The sequence below is a fragment of the Protopterus annectens genome, chromosome 9.part0, assembly GCF_019279795.1.
Source record: "Protopterus annectens isolate FY-2018-M chromosome 9.part0, PAN1.0, whole genome shotgun sequence".
NCBI classification, from domain to species: domain Eukaryota; kingdom Metazoa; phylum Chordata; order Ceratodontiformes; family Protopteridae; genus Protopterus; species Protopterus annectens.
Genome location: NC_056743.1, coordinates 151,159,524 through 151,180,569, shown reverse-complemented (window position 1 = coordinate 151,180,569; position 21,046 = coordinate 151,159,524). Strand labels below are relative to the sequence as shown.

At 37.0% G+C, this 21,046-nt stretch overlaps 1 protein-coding gene across 1 annotated transcript in view; it reads left to right on the top strand.

Annotated features, from left to right (window-relative positions):
* Positions 1 to 21,046, top strand: part of B4GALNT4 (beta-1,4-N-acetyl-galactosaminyltransferase 4) — a 1,859,522-nt gene that overhangs the window by 1,474,523 nt on the left and 363,953 nt on the right. The window contains exon 13 of the mRNA XM_044082670.1: positions 17,161 to 18,460. Coding sequence (XP_043938605.1) covers positions 17,161 to 18,460 — 1,300 coding nt within the window. The remainder of the gene's footprint in view (positions 1 to 17,160; positions 18,461 to 21,046) is intronic.

Here is a 21,046-nt window from a genome sequence, read left to right as displayed (position 1 = left end):
GAGCTGAGAGCTTGAAGAGAAGTTTAGTGCTGCTTATGCTGAGTCTGCTGCACAGTTAATAGCACACCAGGTAGTATACTTGTTTTTGATGCAGAAGTCTGTGGGGTTCTACTCCCACAGTATATAGATGCATTGCTGATATTGTACTGTGTTGTACTTTTAAAGGGGGTGGATGCTGCAGTCCTGAGAACGTCCTCTTTGGTGCAGATACCTAGTAACAATTAACCTGTTATCAGTTTGCTATCCATTCCATATTGCAATATTACTTATAGCTTATTGTTTTTTTTTTTTTTTAATGTAACATAGGCAATTTATTCCTCAAGGGCAACAGGCACTTTATTTGTAGATGAAACAATGAAATATAAAGTTCTTTGCTAGCAGCAACCTCTTCATTAGTTACATTTCTGTTTAATGTGGAATTATTTAGATAACTTTTACTTCTGCAGAGATTGTGCATTTTACTGATAGTGGTGGATTGTAGAAGTTTGAGCAGACTTTTATGATGGAAATCTTCTCAACTGGGCAGTTTTGTCATTATCGGTGCATGCATTTTGTTTCATTGTTTACTGGAAAAATGTTCCCAACAATAAATTTAAAATGCCATCCAACAACTGTACTGTATTATACAAGGAATATAAATTAATATAATCAGAGTCAATCCATGGTGGTGCAGTGGTAGCATTGTTGCCACATAGCAAGAGGTTCTCCCGTTCGATTTTCAGCTCGAGTGTGGGGAGTACCTTCTGTGTGGAGTCTGCATGTCCTCCCAGTGGTTGGGTGGGCATTCAAAAGACATGTGTAAATGGGCGTGCCTTCGTTGAAGGTTGGACATTGAGCTGGCACCTTGGCGTTCATGAAAATCTACTGCCAATCATTAGCGGACCGGAGTTCCGCTGTGGCGACTCCTAACCAGGAAAAGCCAAAAGACAAGACAAAAACAAACAAATAAATATAATCAGGAAGGTGTATCAAAGAACACATGTACGATTCCTGTGCAAGGGGCCTATGATTTGAAAACAGCCCAAAGTTAAACTTTATCTGCCACTGGCCAGATGTATTTTCTTTGAATGTGGGTTAAAATGCTGTGTCAATGAATGTGAGTTTCAAGGGCAGAGAAGTTTTAATGCTGTGTCTATTTTCATTGTGAGACTGCATTGCTTTGTTTAGCAGATGTCTATTAGTGTTTGTGCTGCAAAATGTAAACTAAAACTTTTAAATGAAATCCAAATCATCATAAAAGTAAAGCAGTATGCACATTACATTGTTTATGGTAAATGGAACAAAGTAGCAAAGAATGGGACATTGGAATAGATGCAGGGAGGAGGCCCCATTCAACCATGATTTTGTGAGGGGGGGAAGGGTGGCAAACTCAGACAGCCCTGGCTGAACTATGCCTCTTAACTGTACAGATTTTTGCAGAATGAATAGATTTTTGCTTATTATTTTTGGTTTGTTCCTCATAAAATTTGTGGTTTTCTGGGAAATCATTTAGGAATGAAGTCACTAAATAATGATAGACATTGAGTTTCAGACTTCATACCCTTCAGAAAAATGCATGCTAAAGCAAGACCTGTTATTCTGTCAACTGTCTAAGTTTATACAAGAGCAATTTTTAGTACTGTTTGTATGCCCCCCCCCCAATATATTTGGCCTTGTCCACATTTTCTGTGTTAAGAGGTTGAGAAGTATGTGCAAATAAATCACTTTATATAACTGGGTTTATCCAAATCTCTTTACTGTTCCAGATTGTTGCTCTTCCCCTAATAATCCCCTCTGCAAAATGGCAAATTTGGAAGAAATCATGGAGGGTTTACAATTAATAAGTAATTGTAATGATTAAAGATTACTTTTAATTTCAGAACTGCATGTAAATTCTTATTTTGTAACCTGCTCAAGTTAACAGTACTAATATTTAAAAAAGTGTCCCTTCTTTGATAGGTTCTCAGCTGTATTGTGTGGCTATTTTATATTTTTGCATCACATTTTTCATCCCTTTTTCTATAAAATTGTGGTTTTCTGGCAAATTAGTGGCAAATCATTAAAGACTGAAGTTAGAAAATAATGACAGACATTTGAGTTTCAGATTTCATACCCTTCAGAAAATGCATACTAATGCAAGATCTACAATTCTATTATCTTTTTAAATTTTGGGGCCTTTGTCTCACTTCTATTTATGGCTTTGAACAGATTTCTTGCTCTGATATTGAGAGGTACAACAAATGTGTCAGGACCATCACCGTTAGCCAGAGACATTTCAAATTGTGGCATACTTGTTGTACCCCATTCCCCCATGTAGTGACTCTGGATGTGCCCAAGCAAGGCAAGGAGCAGTTATGCAGTGTAGGTGTGCAGAGTATCCCCCCATCCAAGGAAGGCACAAGTACTACAGTGGCTTTTCATCTATCCTTGATTTTGCAGAATGTTCTGGTTTCCTGTCATATTTTTATACTGTTGATTTATGCTTCTTCTTATTCAGAAAATGCATGTTGCTGTATTGCCTGCTGTTCTGTGTTTAAGTAACAATGCTTTAATGACAATCAGGTAAGCTTGTCTGAGAGTGTAAGATGCAAGTAAGCTTTAATAAGCATACTGTTAAAGAATTATCAACATTGAAAACCTTTTTGTTTTTGCCATGCAGAGAATATTTAGATGACTAGATAGCCTATAAGCCTTAGGTGATGAAATGCATATGACAGTATTTGTAATAAAGGATAGGATTACAGTATTTTCAGAACCTCATTACATTTGTTGGAGACTTGCAGTCATCTTTGCAGGCTTTACCCGTAAACTAAACAGAATGCCAATCTATCATGTGTGGTCCATAACCTGTGCAGTAAACCTTTAAACAATTTATCTTGAGCTTGTTTTTTGTTTGCTGTTCAATTTTTACTTCGATCATGTTTTCCACATGAAACAAGTAGATAGTTGTTAGGCAGCAGGTCTTTTTTGGATAAGAAACATTTTTCCAAGTGGGGGTATCACAGAGATTGCTACTTTCAGCATGTTACTTGAACTTTTATAAAGCTGAATATAAATTCTAATTAGAACTGTAGTACATGGAGAAGTGGGTTGAGCTGAGTGCTGCCTTTTTTATATTTGATTTTGACTGGCATTCCAGTAATGTATTTAAATTATTTTTTCATGTCTCACAACCTTTTTGTTTCCATGTAGATATTAAGTAAGCTGTTATGTAGCCAATGCACTGAAATATATTTTTTTATTCTACACTTCATTTTGTCTTGATTGGACTCTCATAATGATGGTTTGGCACCCAGGGGAGTGTATTTAATTAAAGTCCCAGTTTTTGTGTTTTTTAGCATAGGTCCACTCCTTTCTAGTTGGCCACACCCCTTCTCATTGGCCCCACCCATTCAGCTGTCTCCTGCAGCCCCCCCCCATTCAGCTGTCTCCTGCAGCCCCACTTTGATTTCAAGTCACCAGCAGCCAATAGCATTATCAGTTACAAAGCATAGCACTTATGAGTAAAAAACACAACTAAATAACTTCCACCGTAATGTCATAACTAAAGTGCTAAGTATTTTAACCATGAGAAAACAACCATAACAACAAGTATTAGTGAGTCTCAGTATACAGACAAAATGGCAACATATATATAAAACTGTTACCTGATGGTAGACTTCACCAACAGTAAATAATGCAGAAGATTTAGAAATGCTGTCTCTGACTACTAAGGTTCACTGTTGTAAAGAGAACTGATACCATGCAAAATCTCATACGTAAATCTGTCTGGGATCATTATAATGACACATAAGCCTCAAACGTCCTCTAATATTTGAACAAAATGCTGCAAAGAGAACTACATTCAAATGATATATTGCGTTAAGAATGTGATATGATAAAATACAGGTCATGACTGAAATTATGGCAGCCATTATCATTAAAAGGATGTTGCTGTCATGTTACTTTCCAGCTGATTAGTCTCTTCATTGAAAGATCAGAGTTAAAAACTCATATTCATCATCCCTGTGTGTGCCTTCTCTCTGCTAAGCAAATGGCTAGAAAAAGACTGAGTTTTCATGGTAAAATGAGCCTTTTGAGACTATTCTTATGTTTCCACATTGCATTCAGCAGATCCATGAACTGAGATGTTTCTCATTAGATCACTTTTGCAGTAGCTTAAACTGTATGGGGGATAACTCTTGCAAAAGATCAGATAACCAGCCAGTTTCCAAAGCATTAGGGTGCATTCCATGCCCCTTAACCACTGTATAGCTCAGGGAGATTGGTAAATGACAGTGGTAAGGACAACAGAATCTCAGAATGTTTTGCCATTGAATGAAATAGTAAGTCTCACTCTCTGCTTTGTTGGTTTGCAGCCGGCTAGTACTTCATGTAGTTGGGCAGATAAGTACCCCGTTGGGGAATACCTTCCTCTTTTCTGAGAAAAGTATCTGTTTCTGTCAGTTGTTTGGCTGTAACTTAGGACATGTATTTGTGTGGTTGACAGGTTCCTGTCATAATTACCTCAATCCTGGGGGAAGAGAGTGATAATAAGTCTCGATGAGCCACTTATCTGTCTCTTTTTTCAGCACAATTATGGATCTGGGTCCCAGCCCCCTGGACATTCCCTTCATAATCTGCAAGAAAAAGAAAGCTGTTTGGGGGGCTTTGGTTTTGACTTCAGTTTCCTCTATACTTCAGCCATCAATGAGTAATTTCACTATGGCCACACTTCCACCATGCCCATTCAGCTGTCTGTTTCTGTCAAGGGAGAATCACTGTTATTGGCACTGATGATAAAAGAAAATGTTACTTTACAGGGCCATACTGAAGAGCTTTTTTCCTGTTTAAAAGATCATACGTCCGAACACTCTTTTTTTCAAATGAGAAGAAAGCATAAAATTAAGCATTCTTCCTCACCTGTGTTCCCTTCAGCTAAGGCAGGAAAAGAAGACTGGCTGGGTTTTGCCAAAGGCTTATATAAAGCATTTCAGTCAATACAATGAAGGTGTTCCCTTCTCTTTCAGATACTGATTCGTAGTCTGAGGTAAAGGAATTATGTTTAGACTGTAACTCTGTAGTCTGCACTTCGGGAATGGGAAATATGAGTCTGAGGAAAGCTTTTCTTCTTATTCTCCTCCTGATGAGTTGTCTTTTTCTGACACTATTACCAGGATGAAGGAGTTATTTTAGTTGGAACAAAAAGAAAAACCACGTCCAAAATATATGATTTTCTACAAGTAGATTTCTGTCAGTCTACAGCTATACCACCTGTTTTGCCAGATTTAGAGGATTCCTTCCTTGCTGAAGCCAGCAGTTTTATCTGACAGTCAGTCCCCAGTTACCAGAAAATCTGATAAATGTCATGAGGTTCTCCAGTCTCATAAATTCCTTTTTCAAACCCTAAGGCATATCCTGCAGTGATTTCTCTTTCCAAACTATCTTTGTCCAAACACCTTATGGCAGCTACCCCTATTCTAACTGACAGAGATGGGAGAGCTTTGGATTGGTTTGGCAGTAAACTTTATGCTTCTACAACTTTGGCTTTGAGAATAATGACTTGTCATGTTCACATGGCTGTTATTGGCTTGCCTTTACAATTTCTTGTCCTGCTTTCTTCAGAGATTTAAATATTGCTGGATTCTTTAATATCTTCTGTGCCTCAGGTAATCAAACACTGTGTAAAATATTCTTATGGCACTGATGATGCTGTTTCATGAACTGAAGAGAAGACTTGTCTAGTTACTGTCTCAGAATTTACCAGAGGATGTCAAAGCTGAGCTCCTGAATACTTACCTGGAATAAGAGGTATTATTTGCCCTTAAACGATTTGATGAAAGGAGAAAGCAAATTAAGTGTGGTTTAGCCAAATTTTTCACCCCAACCGTGTTGCAAAATATTATCAAAACTTCCCTTCAAGTACATGTTCCTTTTATTTGAAACAGCATGTATAATTGAGGCAAAGCACAGGCAAAGAAAGCTTCAGTAAACAATAATAATATGGTTCAAAAAAGAAGGCAGGCTCCTCCCTAAACAAAGGACAGTCTGAAAGCAGATTAACTATATGTTCCATCTAGCCTTCCCTCTCCTCATCCTGACAACCCAATAAAGCATTCCCAAAGTGTAGGTTTTAACTCCTTTGTGGCACCACATGATCTTGGATAGTAGGGTTCTGAGAATCAGTTAAAAAGGCTACAAATGTCAGTGAGATTCCTATCCTCCATTCCATGGGATTCCTCTACATCCATTGAATCCATCCTCACTGTTTCCTCCTATATGGAATCAAATATTGTCTTTGAACATAACATTCTCAGCCTCTTACTGAAATGACAGAACAATTTTTATACATAACTGCTGCCTTTACAATCCACCCTGTTGCTCACATGGTTTCTCTTTAGTAACTTTCACCTCTGCAAAATCTTATAACGTATGAATATAACTACTGTTTGTGTATAAATGCAGATAGAAATGTAACTACTTTGTGTTTGACTGGAACATAATGTAATGCAATGTAAGTAAATGGAGCTTTTCTTCCTGGGCCTACGCTGAAAATGAGTATTACCAAGTCAGACTTTCCCATTAAACAAAGGCAAATAAATAAATGAATAAATAAATAAATAAAATGTTATCTCAGGGCTTTATAGATCCTGTTCTGCCAGATCAGATAGGGGAAGGTTTTTATTCAAGAATATTAGTGGTGCCAAAGCAAGAAAGATTGAAAATGAAGACCTGTCCTAGACCTTTTATTCCTAAAGATTCACATCAAGATTGCAAAATTCAAATTATATCAATACAGTCTCTGTCACTTCTCATTACACCGCACAATTTTATAGTAGCTCTGGATTTAAAAGATGCTTACCATCACATTCTAGTTCTCAACAATTTGAGACACTTTTTAAGATTTTCTGTGTCTAGTTCTAGATTTACATTTCCAGTTTTCTGCTTTACCATTTGGGATTTCATACAAAGCTATGTCAAACCCAGAGCTGTTGGACATGCCCCACTTAAAGAAATCCCAGTCCATCTCACACTCTCACACACACAGTCTGGGGACCTAAACCTTGTCACCACAATGAACAGAACATGCTGGAGGGATAGATTCCTGTCCCAGAAACTTCCCATACTCTGGAACAAACTACCTATCTATATCAAACAAAGCTCCTCATTAGCACTCTTCAAGAAAAATCTTGATGATTGGATGGGAAATAGGAAATTCACCCCGGGGATCACTTCTGTGGATCTGCTCAATGGGGGTACAGGAAAATAATTTTCTTGGGTGGCGAAAGCCAGGGTACCTTTTTGGCAAGGCTTATATAGGCCCTAGGGCCAATAGCCTAGTACCTACCTATGAACCTATGAACAGATCCAAGAGTGTTTATATAGAGTCTGTCTTCTGTGCTAGCCCATTGCAAGTTACAGGACATTCACAATTTCCAAACTTAGATGGCTGTCTTATTTTTCTTGCCTTCTTGATAATATGTCAGGAATCTCTTTCTTAAGTAAAAAGACTTTTTTTTCTCACTCTGGGATTTCAAGTGAAACTAGAGAAATAATTTCTTATTCTGTCTTATAGGATAGTATTTCTCGGATGTCTGTTAGAGACAAGGAATAGTTTGTGATATTTTGCAATCAGTCCCAGACTTCTACCAGGGAATATGAAGTCTAGATTCAGCTCATTCTGCAAGGGCATTGGCTTCTGTGGTGACTTCCTGGAAAAGGTGGACTCGAAGTATTCTCAAGGCAGCAAATTGGTCTTCTGTATGTATTTCTCCAAAGCACTACAAACTGGATTCTTTTTCTTTGTCCAGATCAGGCTTTGCTAGGACCATTCTACAGGGACTCCTGATGGCTTTGTTTTTAGACTCCTCCCTTTTTCTTTCTTCTCTAAGCTATGGAAATCTACCCATATAGCTTAGAGTACTGCAAAGTGTGCTACAGATCAAGTAGTTGTGTAATAAACTTGCCATAACAGTAGATGTTATAAAAGATCACCATTGCAGTAACCACCCCTCCCTCCAGCCCCCTTTTCTTACTTGGGTTATTTTGGTGTTGCCTGGGTATGGATCTTACCAGTCATTTTATATGTGTTTCCTAACATTGTTCTTTAGGGCTCTTGCCTCCCCCATAGGAAAAAGACCCTTTCCCCTGTGTTTGTGCAGTCCTGGAATTAGTATATACATTGGTTGCAGGAGGTATGCTCCCTCCATTAAGTAGGTTTTCAATAGTTTGGGTTTTCAACATTTTGGGTTTCAATATTTTGAGTTTCCAGTATTATGATATAAATCCAGTAAAATGTGACATGAAGCAACAATCACCTCCTTAGGAAGACAAACAATATCCATTTATGTTCCATTCCTGTTAGGTTTGTTACTCCTGTACATGCATAGTAAATCATTTTCTTACTAACTTTGTAGAGTCAATACTATTCCACTCTGATTCTAGTAAATTTAAGTTTGCTTCTACTATTATTTTCCCTCATATGTTTCATCCAAGAAATATATGAATTCCTCTAGGTCATCAGCAATTGACTTTGGTGGTCTGTGCAATTGTAATCTGTTCCAAGGCTGTCTTTATTCTCACGGTTACACATTGTACACTATTGATGTTTTCATTAAAAGATGTCATGGTCACTGGTCTCATAAAAAACTTTAATCCCTGTCACAACATCACCTATTTTTTTGATAAAATGCCTGTTACAGAAAATATAATTATATCTTGACAGGACTGGTTTACAATCGTTCCTGTGGATAGATTGAGATCTTCAGTGTGGGCTCAGAGGCCAGCAGTGATTTGTGATTCAGAGGCACATTAACTGCAATCAGCAAAGACCTCATCATGGGCTAACTTGTATGTTGCTGAATTGAATTAACTACCACAAAGTCCAGATCAGCACTTTCTGAAGCAGTTAACAGCAATGATGATCGCATCATGAAAGCAGAGGCACACACACACACACACACACACACACACACCTGTTCTCATAAATCATCGAGGTTTTCAGTCATTCATTAATAAAAGGCATTATAGCATGATATGTCATATCCTTTAGTACTTGTCTGTTATCCCTGGTGTCCAGTAGTTTCCCACAATCCCCATTACATTTAAGTGCTATTAACTCATTCACTCTAATGTACCTCAGCAAGTTTGCACTGTAACTTCCAATAGGTGCAGCCTAAGCCTTTTGTCAGAATTAAATGATGTCCTCACATTTCAAACAAATGTTTATATCTCTGGAATCATAGTGGTTATGAAAGTATAAATGGCAAACCCTTCAGCACAATCTATTTTTATAGTGGTAGTATTCTTTAGGTTCTAGGTCTTAAACTGAATTTTATAAGTCACAGTAAACATAGTAACTATTACATTTGTAATATCTTGCAAACAACTTACAATATCTCAACAACCACTCAAGTTACACACATACAGTCAGCAGCATTTTATTCATCTAGATGAGAGCTTTTGTATGAGGCTAAGGAGTTCTGTCTGTGTTACTTGGTTGTTGAGATATTTAGAAAAATGTGAAAATTATATCTATATAAATTAGTGTGATAAAAACAGCAATTAATATCTATTTGCCTGCGCTAGACAGAGGTCAAATATTAATGCAGTTGAGGTTGCCATTGTGTAACCTTTAAGGAGAAATCTTTTAAAATATTGTCTATAGCTGGTTTGGGAATTATTGATGCAAATATGAACAAGCAATATTTGACTCCTTGAGACATCAGTAGGAGTTAACTGCAGATGTACCTGGAGGCCTCACTCAGATGTAATGAGTTAAGCCACTAAATGTCCAAAAAGTTATCCTTGGTGTCTAGTGATTCTCCAACCCCCATCCAATTTTTGTTTAAGTGCCACTCAACCACATCTTTTAAGAGTTATCACTTGTGTATAGTGTTCCTACCACCCTCCATCCCATTGGCTAAGTACCACTCAGGCATGACTTTTAAAAGAGTTATCCATGATGTCTACTGTTTCCCCCACCCAATGCTGTAAGCTCTGCTCATTAGTATAGGAGTATGTGGAAGAATGACAGGCACCCCAGTCCACACACACACACACACATACACACACACACACACACACACACACACACACACACACACACACACACACACACACACTCCTACCTAACTTAACCCTCTAATTCACCCCTATTGCTACCTTCCAGGCAGAAGCATACTCAAATATAAATATACTGATACATACAGTCTCTCATGCACACATTTTCTAAACCTGTCACTTAACCTCCTAGTACTTACGTCTACCATGATAGATGAACATGGCCTTTTGGCTGTATTTACTACTACAAGGTAGAACAAGCAGCTGTGCTAATCTACAGTCTGAGTCTGAGCAACTTTATTAATCACTTGGCACATAGATGCCTTCCTGATGGAAGTTGTAGGAGAGAGCACATGGCTAATTAGCATACACCTTCCCCCTGAATCCCTCATTAGCATGTAGCAGAGCCACAGAAACAGCTAAATGTGGTGCTGCACTTCTTCATGCAAAAGCACTGAGTTAAAGCTGTCTGTGAATTCAGAATGTTTACACTGAGGTGTATACCGTGCAGTAGCCTTTATGAATCCCCCCTGTTGTTCTTTAACCACATATCACTAACAGTAACAACATCAGTATTATGTGAATGCACCACCTTTTCATTTTAAAAAAAAATATTACTACTAATACTCCTTGCATTAACAACCAGCACATACATTAAATTTTACTATCTGTCATCTGTTAAATTTCTGACTTGGCAAAATCCTGTTTTATGTTAGCCAAGTACTGTAACACATTTGCTGCAAACAACTATCTTCCCTTGTCTTGACAAGTGGAGTCATCCCTCTCATAATACATGTGTGCCCAAAATTTAAAAAAAAGATTGCTTTTTTCATGTAGGCACTTAGCCCAAAAATTGTTTTCATTCATACTAACCTGTCTCTTTTTTCTTTATGTCATTTGTGAAAAGTATGTCATATTACCTGTACAAGTTATGTTATCTAAAAGGGCTCAAAATTCCCTATTAACAGTCAGTTGAATTTCTGTTCCTGGCAGACATAACAATAATCAGTGTTCATTATCCTCTTTGCAGATATGGGTATTAGTTCCTTTAATAATTGAATTTCTAATTACTAGAACATAATTTATAGCCTGATTGAAGAAGTTTCCACTTGTAGTTCAGAAAAGCCTGATCTTCCAGCTGTTACAAAAGAATAATTTTCACCACCATTAGTCTTAAAGTCCTTGTAATTCCACAACCTGAACCTTGGTCTCAACGTCAGCCTTTCAACACTTTTTTCTTGCATTGCATTTCTTCTTTTCAGTCTGCCCTATGGCTCTTTTTTCTACCTTCTCTGTTTAAAAATGTTATGTTGTGTAGACTAAATGTTTCGTAATTAAAGCAATGTTATCATTCCCTGTAATTTCAGTATTTTATATCTATATATATATATATATATATATATATATATATATAGGGTCACTTAACCAAAAATGAAAAGTATAACCCCACTTCAGCGAAAGTGCACTTTTGCTGAAGTCTAGGTGCCCGATTGCCTCACAAATAAAAAAAATAAAAACATGCTTTTGCAGGGGGGGCAAGCCCCCCTGCACCCCCGATGTGAGGAGGCTGTGCTATGCCCTCCACACCCCCCTACTTAAATATACCAACTTCGAGATCACACTATAGCGAGGAAAAGAGAATATTCCCATCCTGCGCTGTATTGTGATCTCCGTAGTCAGTTTTCAAAGTTTCAGTACTTTGAACAAGTGGGTTCGTACAAGTAAAGTTCGAAGTACTGAAACTTCGACCAAAAACAGTAGACCCATATATATATATATATATATATATATATATATATATATATATATATATATATTTTGTGTGTGTGTGTGTGTGTGTGTGTGTGTATACATATATATATATATATATATATATATATATATATATATGCTTATGTATGTATATATGGGTTCTACTTGGTTGACATCTGTTTAATTGACCACATGTGGTCAACTATACAGATAATTGGCAAATGTGCAAGATCGACAGTCCCCAGGTAGGAAAATATTCTCTTTTCCATGGGATTGTGCGATGTCAGAGTTAGTATATATAATTAGCAGGCCATGTGGAGTGGCATAGCCTCACACGTGAATAGATGCCATTTATGTTTTTTTTTTTTTTAAAGTAATATTTGCATGTGAGGAGAAACAACTTTAGCAAATACGTACTAGAACATCAGCATTACCATTTTTGATGTAGAGTGGTTTACTTTTTTTTACCTTCAGGATGTTGACATTCATGTTCGTCGACAAACTGAAGTTAAATTATATATTTATATATATCTGCAGATACCTTAATGGTTATGGACATCAGCTGGATATAAGGACCCTGTGTTTCTAGAGTATAGTCATACATTCCACTAATGTTGTGCTGATAAGGTCATAATAGCTGAAACATGCATGTCCATACCAGTCTTCCATAAAGACTGATAAAGGAAAAATTCATGAACATTCAGAAGCCATAAAACTGAAACACTTGACTTCCTTAAGAGGTTATTTCTATATATCCCATGGGCCTCTATTACAGTAGGTTTAAGGTATCACACAGTGAAAACTCTAGCTTGGCTTGCAGTTTTTAATGTGTGTGTGTGTGTGTGTGTGTGTGTGTGTGTGTGTGTGTGTGTGTGTGTGTCTCTACACACACACACACACACACATATACTGTATATATAGGGTCTATGTTAAAACAATGAACGGAATAAGTTTTGAGTTCTGCAATGAGCGAAAACGCATATGATCGACATCGATATTGTGAGATTGCGGTACAGTGAAGATCGGAAAATTTGCCCTTTCCTCACTGCAGTGCAATTTCGGAGTTGGAGCATATTTTTAAGGGGGAGGCACAGTCCCCCACAACAGCGATATCTATCATGAGTTTTCGCTCATCGGAGTGTTCGAAATTTATTCCGTTCATTGTTTTAATATAGACCCTATATATATATATATATATATATATATATATATATATATATATATATATATATATATATATATACATATGAGTCTACTGTATAAGTTCGAAAATACACTTCAAACTCACACAGTAGACCCTGGGTTACGCAGAAGTGCACTTTTGTGAAACCTGCTTCAGCGAACGGGCTATTACTGACTTTAGTGCAGTAGTTACGGACCTTAGGGTTAGGGCACAGGTCATGGTAAGGGGATAGCTAGTAGGCCTATACCCTTACCATGACCCGTGCCCTAACCCTAAGCTCCATGACTACCACACCACAGTTGAGGACAGGCTATCCTCCACTGTGGCCCCTTACCATGACCCGTGCCCTAACCCTAAGGTCCGTGACTACCGCACCACAGTGGAGGACAGGCTATGCTCCACTCTGATGCAGTAGTCACAGAACTTAGGATTAGGGCGTGGGTCATGGTAAGGGGATAGCCCTACTAGCTATACCCTTACCATGACCTGCGCCCTAACCCTGAGGTCCGTAACTACCGCACCACAGTGGAGGACATAGCATGTTTTCCTGCTGTCCTCTACTGTGGTGCAATCCGTTCGTAGAAGCTGAGTTCGCGAAAGTGCACTTTCGAATAAGTGCACTTTCACATAACTGAGAAGTCTACTGCTCTTTTTCGAATACGTGGTATTCGATGAAAAGCAGTAAACCCATATATATATATATATATATATATATATATATATATACATATACATATATATATGCACATATATACACACACACACACACACACACACACACACACATATATATATATATATATATATATATATATATATAGATATATATATATATATATGGTTTACCATTCAAATGTTATATGGCACATCATCGAATCCACTTACACAAAGTCCAAACTCCAACTTTTGAAAAACTCAAGCACAGCTATTCGGAATTGCAAAATTTTGCCCCCTTTTTGACCTATGGTAGCCCTTATTTTTAAGTGTGGAGAGGTTGGAAATGTCACCGTTTGGCTTTATTTTGGCATTCTGAAAATTCGGCAGTATGGATTTTGCATAAATTTATCAGCGATGTGCACATTCGAGTATGTGCAATCAACATTTTGAAGGTAAACACACACACATATATATATATATATATATATATATATATATATATGTGTGTATGTGTATATATATATATATATATATATATATATATATACATACACACACACACACACACACACACACACACACACACATTATATATATGTTCTCTGTGCATTGTGGACATTCATCAATTTCTTTTATTTGTTATTTATTTGTTGTGCACTTTTCTTTCTTTTTTTGTTATTTTCTTTTGGCTGCTCTGAATCCTCAGATTGCTAGATATTTGTAAACAGAATTTCAAAGTTGTCATCTTTAGAATCATATTTAATAGTGGTTGAGTGACCATTAGGCCACTTCCTTACCTAAATGACATGTATTTGTACTTTGCCTACTATTATTTATCTCATCAGCTCAGTCATTAATATATATATATATATATATATATATATATATATAGCAGCAGCTTTCTAAGATGTGCCATTTGCACAAGTATTATCATCTTCAGGAAGTCTAGATTTACAGTCAATAATAGGAAGCAAATCATCCAACATTTGACACGAGGAGCACAAGTCTCCATTATTCTCAGGTGTTGCTTTTATATATACACAGCATTAAATACACTGGACAAGATAGCAAATCGCTAATGACATTCTCATTTAAAGAATCCATACACAGCTAGAAACAGTTAGTAATGAATTTGTCAGAAAAAATCAATAACTGCAGAATTCACAGAACTAAAACAATTAGAAATTTAAAGCAACTTGTATGAGGATGTCATGTAGGCAATATGCAAATAAATACTAAATTAAGTACTCTAAGATAACCTCCGACATAGGGAAGTAATTCATCAATAGTTGTTCTGACTTCCTGTATCAGATGTGCCTGTCACATTGGACATTCTTTAAATTCTGAATAATAGCTTGTCTATCACTCACAGTCATACTACATTATATGAGATAAAAGCAGAAGTAAAAAATAAATAAATAGAAATATAAATAATAATACATCTCCTAGCAAGCAGTTACAGAATAAATCACAAAACAATTCTGGATGATTTCTGATAAGCTCTGGATTGTTCTATCTAGAATCTACTTGAATTTATAGCTGACTGGGCCCTTTTAGAAGTTTGCCTGTCTGCAATCTTTCCACTTCTTCCAATATAAAGTAAAAATCAGAGGTAAAAAAATAAAATATACAAGTCAAAATAAATCTTCTCCTACCAAGCATTTGCACAATAAATCGCAAAACAACACAGGACAAATTTAGAAGAGCTCTGGAATGTCCTTTCAACAGTCTGTATGAATTTATAACTGACTTGGCCCCTTTGGAAGGATAAAGATAGTTGATGATCTATCTCTTTCTACCAGCAAACAGTTAAAAAAACACAAAGGAAAAAAATATAAATCAAAGTAAATCTTGTCCTACCAAGCAGTTGCACAATAAATCATTAAACAACACTGGATGGCTCATATAACTGGTAATATGCAGCAGTGTGAGGAAAAATATAGAAAACATATATGGTCTACAGTTAGTGACATCATTCCCAAAATACACAGTTGCCTTAATTTTTTTATCAATTTAAAGCATCTGACTGACTACAGAGTTGCAAAAACAGTGATAATTTTTTATTACAGCATTACCAGCAACACTAGCTGTACGCCACCACAGAGCAAAATCATCATCACTATCATCACGTCATCATTTAGGAAGGACATTTTAATAACAGTAAGGGATTCTATGAATGGTACAGCAATCTGAAGGCTAAAGCATTTTGATTTGCCTCATACAGCATCTCTGTGCAGTAGTCACATTCTTATAAAGTAAAACATGGCATGTTTTGGCTCTGACTGTATCCAATCAGATACTATTTTTCTAATTTTGCAGCTATGCTGAGAACCTAAATGAGAAGAAGTGTCATAGGTGTACATTGTGTTTCTTCTAAATATGTTGAATATTCTAAGCAAAAGATGAGTTCTTGTTTACCTTTCTTTGATTTAACAAATCTTCTTATACATCTTTTGTATTGTGGGTTATTTTCTCATTAAGTGACAGGTCTCTTGAGCTGTTGTCTTCTTTGCTAAATGAATCCTGGGTTTATCTTAACATGCAGGACTTTAAGTTTTTCTGGCAGGACTCACACTCACACTGTGTAACTCTCTCAGGTGTATTGTTATATTAAATATCCAAGTTGCATATTTTTTTCTCTTTTCCACACTGGCATTCAGCAAGTGCCTTTTTTTATTATTTTTATTTTTTTTTAGCCAGTAGAAAAGAAATAATGTACTTATTAGTCAAAGGAACAATAAATATTTAAGCAGTGTATTTAACAGCAGTAACATAACTCCAGTAACATAACTCCTGTTGGCCCCAAATCTTGAGTAAGGTCAAAAAAATGTTTGTCCAATAAACAACATTGCATCACATAAGTGCTAAGTGTTTTTGGGATTTCTACTTCCACTATATGCCCCAAATGATTAGCATCTATATCATATTTTTTAGAAGGTTTTTCAACCCATCGAAAGAATGACCTATCCTACCAATGTACATACAAACTTTAATGTCATTGTTTTCCAGGCATGACATCAGTTGTCATAAGAACTAGGTGCTACATTACTCAATTTCAAGGCAAATTTGCTGATAACACTCACAATCCAAAGAATACTTGTGCACTTTGTGACAGCAGGACATTTATAAGTGCTGTTTTGGAACTCAAGCAGCAGAAAGTGGGCAGGTCCTTGATTATGACAGTATCCTGTGAACCAGTGGAGTATCTGAAGCTAATGCTATATATCAAATGCAACAGCTGCCTGTAATTTGTAGGCCTGATTGGTGAACGCTACGCATTCTAGACACGTTAAGTGTCTGCATGTGCTATTCTGTGCATACTGTTGGTCTTTCATTCATAACATTTTAATAAATCCTTTTGTGTACCACAGTCATAAAAATGGTGCTATAATAACTTACTATGCATGCTTTCTTGCTTTCATGCACAGATATGGCATTATCAGAATAGGCTTCATAAGTGTTCACATTCTGTAACTCTTTTGCTAGTTGTCTGCCCCTGTTATTACATCATGATGAACACTGTTAACAATTTATTATTTTTCATTTAGATTTTCTTGAAGATGATATGGGTGATGATGCCAAGCCAAAGTCAAAAGAAGACCAAGTTATTGAAGGGGAAAAAGAAAACATTATGAGTAGCAAACCTTCTTCTAACATTAGTGAGTGGAAAACAGTGGCAGGTAATGGAGAGGACTATGGAGATGATGCTGATGATTACTCATTCCAGAGGCGGTTCAGGCATTTCCAGGAAGAAAACATGACAGATGAGCGGGATGTGGCAGACATCTATAATGAGAAGTTCACCGTGAACACAGTGGACACTTTGGGTGGTAACAAAGAAACTGTAGATTTTAAAGAGACAGTGGTTCATGGTAAATCTCTTAGCTGGATCCACAGTGACATCGACAGACAAAGCAAAAATGTTGCCCTGGTGCCTCAAAAAAATAAGGATGGTCCTCTCAGTCAGCAGTCTCATGTCTCTATCCCAGTGTTTCCTATTAGAACAAAGAAGACATTAAGCAACTCTGCCCATGCCAGGGTCACACAAATGGATAAATCTTTACAAGGCTCACAGAAGCCCCAAAAGAAGGTATATATAACAAGACTGCACTCTAACAAAGTTAAGCAAACACAGAAGCATCCAAAGGAAATTTTCCCTGGTGTGTACCTGTATCAGCAAAATAGGCAATTTAATCCGGTGCACTTAAGTTTAAAGCTAAGCGCAAGTCGCTCCCTTAATCCCATTGCTCGTAAAAACTTGGCCTCATGGATTACTAATAAGATTCCCTGGAACAATATTATGAATGATGCAGTTCACAGAAAGGAACAGGTTAGTAATATTAAGAGTGTGGTGGACAAGAAACTAAGACAACATGATTATTTGCAGAGAATTGAGGAAAAAAGTACAACAGAAAATAAACTGCCTGGTAAACTGCAGCAGCCAACTAGAGAGGTGTTTACTCAAGAAGGCCTTGAGCTTACTGTAATGCCCTTGCAGACAGAAACATATGAGAATATTTCATCACAGCCCTCCTCAGCTGATAAGATCAATATGACATCTTACTTAAAGACCTCTGAAGTGACCGAGTCACAGAAAGCAGAAGCAGTATTCAATGCTGGAGATCTTTCCGATTATAGCTATGAAGACCCAGAGCTTCAGCTGGATTGGCTGGATGATTCAGTCAACTGGCAGAGGACATTTAGTGTTGACTCAATCGACTTTGAACAACTACGTTCAGATTGGAATGATCTGAGGTGCAATGTGTCAGGAAATTTACAGCTTAGTGAAACGGAAGTGGTCGACATTGTGGCACAGTATATCGAAAAGCTTAATGAGAAAAATGAAGGGTAACTTACAAACTGCATTTTTTATTGTTTGATTTTTTTTTTCCATTTTTTCATGCAAAGGTATGGAGTATTTATTTCAGCTGTAATATATATATATATATATATATATATATATATATATATATATATATATATACACACACACACAGAAAAATCTTTGCTACACCATAATTTTTTTCTACTTTGTGTAGAATGTTCAACTGTTTTTTCCTTCCTATATTTAGCATAGAAATTATAGTAACAGTCTCAAAATTTAAACTGGGCAGGCTAAATTCATACTGACACCACCGAAGTAAATACCAGATGAAAAACAGGGTCATCTTGCATCTTGGGCACAGTACCGACAAATGTGCCACTTATAAAGAGTTGCACAACACTGTATTCACCCAGTGCACCACACAGGTATTTGGATGGCACAGAGCAACCAGTGTACAGATGGTATGGGGTAGAGACTGAATGCTGATGGAGAGGAAGATGTAAACCACAGGAGACTGGGAGCCCTGCAAAGATATAGTGCTGTGACTACTGAGATTAGAGGACATAATAATGTGAAGGTGCATCACAAAGCATAGTTAGGGATAGCAGTAAGTGAGAACAATACATGAAAAGTGCAGAGTTTAATATACTCTGTGTTCTGCACACAAAAGGTGCAGTTAACACTGAACTTTACATTTTTTGACAGGGTTGATATGGAAACACATTGTGTATTGTAACTATTTAACACTCTCTAACCTCTAACACCCTAAAGCAACCCCTCTATAACCCATTACTGGAAAGCCCTACATTCCCTAAAATGACTTGAACTCCACCTCCAGTACACAAAATCAGCCACAGCCCACTAACTTGTCCTGCTGTTAGACCATTAATCAACTTTTACATCCCAAATAAACATCTTGGATCTGAAGACAAACATCTCCTTACAACTGATAAACCGAAAAAAACTCCACGCCTAAGCCTTTACTCCTGCTCTGTGGTAAAACTTTGGAGCTCCCTTCCTTTAACTTAAACTGCTAATAACCTGCACTTCATCCAAACCTCTACAAAAAAAAAAATACTTCAACAATGCTTGGATTTGCTCCTATATGGGCTCAGGCTGAGGCACTCTTATACATTTTTCTACCTCTACTCTCTCTATCCCCACTGCCTACCCTCCCTTCCTCTACACATACTCCCTTGAGGTTATACTCATACCTTTTCCCACATCTATTCCTACTATCCCCTCTATCACACCCTACCCCTCTCTACATGTACTGTCCTACACATTCATGAATATAATCTGTTACCATATTTCATGACATCTAGAATATTAATAATCATTATGATAATCTGTTATGTAAATAATGGTGCATCTTCCTATTATCAGGCTTTCCATTATAATTTATGCTTCAACACAATGTCTTGATTATGTCTGTTGAGTTTTTATTCTGACAAATTAATGCATAGTTTTTTTCAAATTTCTTGCTTGAATATTATGACTTTATTATGTCTGTCTAGTTTTCCATTCTGTTAACCATTTATATCTGGAGCTTTTCTCCTCAGGCCTCTGCTGAAAATGGTACCTCATGATCCAGTCAGACTTTCCCAGTAAAGAAATCCCAAATAGATAGATAGATAGATAGCTAAATAAATAAATAACACACTTGTCACCAGGAGGTCTATACCCATATCAATGGATGGAATGAGGAAATGTAACTTACTGACTTGTCAAATATGCACACACACACACACACACACACACACACACACACACACACACACACACACACACACACACACACACACACAGATGCTCATTATGCACATACATAGGGGTCTTCACATCATCTAAAGGATGATATGTCCTAGCAGTTGGGACCCACACTGGTGAAGAGTGTGTGTGTGTGTGTGTGTGTGTGTGTGTGTGTGTGTGTGTGTGTGTGTGTGTGTGTGTGTAGGTATGTGTGTTTGCATGCGTTCACGCCTGTATTTTGCTACACAGTTCCAAAGAGACATGTGCACTCTGCAAATCCTGAGGGCTATAGTACTACACAAGTATAGACAGCAAAGTTCAGGAAAAGTATTGCTACATTTGAGGAAGCACTGCATTTATTTGTGTAATTTTTTGCTGATACCTAAAGGGTCATGTATCTTTAGGCAAAGTTGTGTAGTTTTTAAGCTTGTTTGTTAGCTCTTGCTTTATCAGATATGTTTTTAAATACTTTTTCCAAGGCACACAATTGAGGAAAAATGGAAAGCATCAGATTTTGTTTCACTAATGTGCATGTGAGGGGCACATTTCCTTTGCCAAAATAATTTTGTTGATTTGTGTGTAGCAGTTGCAGTATTTTTATGTATAACAATGTGTGGTTGCATTAATGGCATATTACAATACACTGCATATGGTACATTGAATCATGATTTATATAGGGCCCTGTTTCATTATTGAGCCATATCTATGGTATTACCCATTCTCACGTAAGGTTCTCATTTGCATCCCATGTGAGATTTGCCCTCTCTGACTCGTATCAAGAACATGCTGTTTTACAAATCTGTGTTGGGCTGTAATGCAGAAACTACGGGCTACACTTGTTTGTTTCTGCATCTGTG